A 5758-nucleotide genomic window follows, 5' to 3' on the forward strand; every position below is an offset into this window, starting at 1 on the left:
GTGGGATTATTCACTGTAAAGGACGAATAGCCTAATGTCCAGGTTTATTTGCAGAACACTGCTTGCCCCAGGGACAGAGGTCACCCTGCAGAGGCAGATGGGGCATTGCCTACCTAATCTACCAGCAGCCAGTGCCTTCCATCTCAGTGGTGCAAGTGAATCCACTTTTGGCTTTGTCCCAGACTTTAACAAAGGTACCCAAGGGGTTGATCTCTAGTTTTCAAGTTCAGTTCAGCACTTTGGATAGCTACCCACAGAGTCTGGCATTAACTCTTGAGCAGATTCACCTCCTGATATGGAAGTTTAGAGTCATAACTGACCACTCCTCCTAACCAACAGAGACATAAAAGCTCTGTTTAGATCTCAGAAAGGAGAGTTTGGCTAGTGCACTTATAGAGTCATAGAGTTGGAAGAAACACCAAGTGTATTCCAGTCTGACCCCATTCTGCCATGTAGGAAGACACAACCAAAGCACTCTCAACAGATGTCCGTCCAGCCTCTGTTTAAAAACCTTCAAAGTAGGAGACTCCATCTCACTCCTAGGCAGTGTGTTCCATTGCTGAACAGCTCTTTCTATCATGAAGTTCTTCCCAACGTTTAGCTGGAATCCCTTTTACTGAAGATTTAATCCACTGCTCTGAGACCTAGTCTCTGGAGGAGCAGAAAACAAGCTTGCTTCATCCACAATATGATTTCCCTTCAGATGTTTAAACAGAGCTATAATATCACCTCTGGACCTTCTCTTCTCCATGCTAAACATACCCAGCTCCCCTAGCCACTCTTTATAAGGCTTGGTGGTTCCCAGACCTTTCACCATTTTGGTCACCTTCCTATGGACATGCTCCAGGTTGTCAATATCCTTGAGTTGTGGTGCCCAGAACTGGACACAGTATTCCAGGTGAGGTCTGACCAAAGCAGAATAAAATAATACTATTATTTATGTCGATCTATGCCTATTGATGTAGCCTAGAATCGCATTGGCTTTCTTAAGTTCTGCATCACATTACTGACTCACGGGCTGAACATGAGTCGGTAATATGATGCAGAACTTAAGAAAGCCAATGCAGTTCTAGGCTACATCAATAGGCATAGATCGACAGAAGTAATAGTATTAGTCCACTAAGACTCCTAGATCCCTTTTGCATGTACTGCTGCCAAGCATGGTATCACTCATTCGTGTATTTCAATGTACTTGGCTCTGCCAACTAACTCCTGACCTGTGGGGATCAGTAACCATTGGGAATGGGAATGGTGAAGAGAGCATGGTGTATCTTCTGTGGTAGAAATAGTCAGTAGCCCATAATTTGGAACCTTCTGTACTCTTTTGTTTTAATTAAACATCTTGTTTTTATATCTCTACTATAGCTGACGAAATGGTTTTACATCCACAAAAGCTCATGCTAAAATAAAACCCTGTAAGCCTTACATGTGCTGCTAGAGTCTTTCATTTATCCCCTCCCTTTTTAATGCTGTAAGATATTAACACGGTTACTTCTTTGACATTTTTCTATAACTTCTTATTTTAAAAAGTTACACTTGAAGCCGCATGTTACTAATATGAATGAATTTATTACGGCATACAGCCAGCATAAAATAATAAAATGGTTACAAAAATTACCTTACATCCAGTTAGAAACTTTCTTATATTGGGTTGTCATTGCCATATGTTACTAATATATTACTTTTTAATGTTGGTTAAAATGTGCTTTAATATATATATATATATATGAATCAATGTCCCCGCAAGTGACTCTTCAAAAGCAACATTTACCAGCCATTTTGTGTGTGTGTGTTTTAAAGATGTCATTATCATGCCTCTCCTCCACTAGATGTTTTTAAACAGCCATCTGCCAGGCATGCTTTCGAATGAATTCCTTGCATTGCTCAGGGATTATTTACTTATTTCATATCTTGCCTTTCTCTTTTAGTGGCATTCAGTGCAAGATTAAAACAAAACGAAACTAAACGTGTGATAATGAAACAGTTGTAACACAACCAGCGGTTGTTTTGTGAAACATTAATTTTTATAAGTATAAAATCATTTTAAACATCACAGTAAAGAGAAAAACCCAGCAATCCCACTTCATAAAAAGATTATCCTGGAACCAGCTAATCATCAAAATGCCTGATTAAATAAAAAGGTATTTTTCTCCTTGCAAAAGGAGAACCAGGAAAAGGACAGCATAGCCTCATACAATCATAGAGTTAGAGGAGACCATAAGGGCCATCCAGTCCAACCCTCTGCCATGCAGGAACTCTGAATCAAAGCATCCCTGACAGATGGCCATCCAGCCTCTGTTTAAAGACCTCCAAGGAAGGAGACTCCACTACACTCAGAGGAAGGAGTGTGTTCCACTGTCAAACAGACCTTACTGTCAGGAAGTTCTTCCTAATGTTGAGGTGGAATCTCTTTTCCTGCAGCTTGCATCCATTGCTCCAGGCCTCCTATGGAAGAAAACCCCTTAACCTGGGAGCAGCCACTGCGAAGGTCCTCTTACATGTCCTCACCAGACAGGTCTGCGATGGTGATGGGGCAAAAAGAAAATGCTGTCCCAAGGCTCCTAAGACTCTGGTAGGATCATATAAAGAGATATAGGTTTTCCAACTAATCTGTACCTGAGTCATAGAGGGTTTTATAGGCCACAGCTTGCCTTTGGAGTTCTGCCCTGAAGCAAACTAGCAGCCAGTGAAGCTGTTTTAACGGGGGAGTTGCATGTCCTTTATCGGCACTTTGGCCACAGCATTTTGGATCCACTGAAGCTTCTGAACAGTTTCCACAGGCAATATAATAATAATAATAATAATAATAATAATAATAATTTATTTATTTGTATCCTGCTTCTCGAAAAAGATCGAAGCGGCTAACAATAAAACATCCATAAAACACAATAAGCATACAATAAACGTCTCATTATCCATTGCATCCAAAAACCCTCCCAACTTTCCCACCCACAATAAAATACAATTAAATTATTAACAATCATTAAAACGATTAGTAAAAGCAGGGCGGAGGTTACTAAATCATTAGTTACATTGACAGGGGGTTGCTGGAATGCTAAGCTGGGAAGGCCTGCCGGAAGAGATACGTCTCTATTGCCTTTTCAAAGGGTCCAAGACTGGTGATATATCGGATCTCCTCCGGAAGGCTATTCCATAACATGGCTGAGGAAAAGGTTCTCTGAGTAACCGCAGTCTAGTTTTGACTGGCTGCAGTAAATTCTTACTAGAGGACCTCAATGTGTGGGGTGGATTATATATGGGAAAAGGTGATCCTATGCATAAACTGTGTTATATTAATTCAAATGAGATATACTCCAGGTAGGCCATACTGTGGTCAGATCTGACATCTCCAGCAACAGGAGTGGCCAGGGATGCGCAAACGCATTTCTGGCCACTTTTGAAACCTAGGTAAACGAAATGATGAGCCTGAGATTTTTTTAGGGGAGTGATCAAGAGAATCTCTGTCTTGTTTGACTTAAGCTTTAGTCTTTTAAGGTATTGGAAAGATGGAACTAGCACATTTTGGTGTGGATTTTGGGTGGCCCAATAACAGCATCCCTGCTTTTTGTGGACTTGGGGTGTCATTGTCCTTTTGCTATAGGGCCAACGCAGCTGTATCGTCATCACCTGGATATATATGATCATATATGTCAGTGGTCCCCAAACAGTGCCCTTTAAGGGCTTTTGGACTTCAGCTCCCAGAAGCCTCAGCCATGTTGGCCAATAGTATGGGATTCTGGGAGCTGAAGTCCAAAATCTCTTAAAGGGCACCATTTGAGGACCATTATATTATATTAGTGGTCCCCAAACTGTGCTATTTAAGATTTTTGGACTTCAGCTCCCAGAATCCCAGACCATTGGCCACCATGGCTGAGGCTTCTGGGAGATGAAGTCCAAAACCTCTTAAAGGGCACAGTTTGGTGACCACTGATAGATAAGTGGAGAAACCACGTGGCAGCCCTAGCTTTGCCTCACCTTGCAGCCAGCAAGGCCTTTATGCGCACCACCGAGCACCTTCATTGGCCAAACCCAACAGCAAGCCACGCCTCCTGCTGACCAAACGCACCAATCAGGACCGACGTACGTTCCCACCTTCCACCCACATCCCGCACTCATTGGTGACAAAATCCTCCCTTTCTTGTATCGAGGCTTCCCATTGGCTGAAGACCGGGGGAGGACCTTGTTTCTAGGAAGAGATTGCAAAACCCGATTGGTCCAGTGGCTTATCACTCAAGCGAGAGCGCGCTCCTTATTGGTGGGAGTCTAGGAGGTGAAAGAGGGGCGGGGATAGGGAGAGTTATATAAAGGAGGGACAAAGGCAGAGACGAGACCGTTTTTTCTCTCTCTCTATCGCTTGCTGTCGGCGGCCATTTTATCTCGTCTCCACCCGCTCCTAGTGGAGCCCCTTCCAACCGCCACCATTTTCGCCATGTCGAGAGACCGTTTCCGGAGCCGCGGAGGCGGCTTCCACCGGAGAGGCGGCGGCGGAGGCCGAGGAGTCGGAGGACTCCCGGGGAACCACGACTTCCGCTCGCCGCCTCCGCCGAGCGGAGTGGGACAAGCCCGAGGAGGAAGCGTCGGAGGCAGCAGCCACCACTTGGGCCTCCCCCAGAAACCGGAGCCGGCGAAGCCTCCCGCGGTGACCTCCGTCCCTCCTTCCTCCGCGGCCTCCGTCTCTGTCTCCTCGAGCGCGGCTTCTTCGGTCGGAGGGCCCACCCAAAACCAGCAACCTCCGGCTTCTTCCGCGGCGGCGGTGGCGGCTGCTTCCTCCTCATCCTCCGCCGTCGCCACTTCGGCTCCCGCCGTCGTGACTGCGGCTCCGCCTTCGCAGCCGCCGCCGGCGCCTCCATCGAGCCAAACAGGAGCCAAGAAAGGCCCCGGTCAGTCTCCAGGAGGCGGCGGCGGCAGTGGGGGTCCCAGTAGCGGTTTGAAGCCTCAGCAAAGCGGAGGACCCAAAGGCGGCAGCGGAGGAGGAATAGGAGGAGGGCCAGGGCAGCACCGCGGAGGAGAGAGGCGAGGCGGGCAGCACCCTTCGCAACAACAGCAGCACCAACAACAGCAACACTCGGCTATGCCTCCTCCTCTTCCTCAGCAGCAGCAGCAAGGCGCCGGAGGGGAGAAAGTGTCCGACGCTGAGGTACGTTCAGGCTTCTGCTTCCTAGTCCCTTCCCCCCCAAAAAAGAAAACCAGCGAGGAGTTCTGGAGACAAAATGGCGGCCTGGCTGTGCCTCCTCCTCCTCGCCGCCGCCTCTTTTGCTTCCGCCCCCGGCGGCGCCATTTTGGATACTGAGAGTGCGCATGCGCGCCAGGCGCGGCGCTGTTGGGCGGAGACAGGAGAGGGAAGGGGCGTGGCCACGGCTGGGATGAAGGAGGGGCCGAAGGGGAGGGACTCCATTTCGAGAAGCGGTGCTAAGGTCAGTCGCAGTGCTACTTGCCACATAGGGAGGCATTGGGGACTATTTGCCCATAGGGAAGCATTGGGGACTATTTGCCCATAGGGAAGCATTGGGGACTATTTGCCCATAGGGAGGCATTGGGGACTATTTGCCCATAGGGAAGCATTGGGGACTATTTGCCCATAGGGAAGCATTGGGGAATGGTTGCCCATAGAGGAACCATACATGCTCATAGAGAAGCACAGGGGAATACATTGATTGTTATTTTGCTGTCGGGGGAGAGTTGGGGATTGTTTTATCAATTGTTACGGTATATTAAGCTTTGATTATTTGCTATGTTATGCATTTTTAATTTTTTGTAT

At 47.2% G+C, this 5758-nt stretch overlaps 1 protein-coding gene across 3 annotated transcripts in view; it reads left to right on the top strand.

The window, feature by feature from the left end:
* Positions 1–4318: 4318 nt before the first annotated feature.
* The window catches only part of SFPQ (splicing factor proline and glutamine rich), a 23805-nt gene continuing 22365 nt past the window's right edge, over positions 4319–5758 (top strand). For all 3 annotated transcript variants that reach the window (XM_042440954.1, XM_042440952.1, XM_042440953.1), the window contains exon 1: positions 4319–5137. In XM_042440954.1, coding sequence (XP_042296888.1) covers positions 4430–5137 — 708 coding nt within the window. In that variant the 5' untranslated portion in view covers positions 4319–4429. The remainder of the gene's footprint in view (positions 5138–5758) is intronic.

This window comes from Sceloporus undulatus, chromosome 9 (assembly GCF_019175285.1).
Source record: "Sceloporus undulatus isolate JIND9_A2432 ecotype Alabama chromosome 9, SceUnd_v1.1, whole genome shotgun sequence".
NCBI classification, from domain to species: domain Eukaryota; kingdom Metazoa; phylum Chordata; class Lepidosauria; order Squamata; family Phrynosomatidae; genus Sceloporus; species Sceloporus undulatus.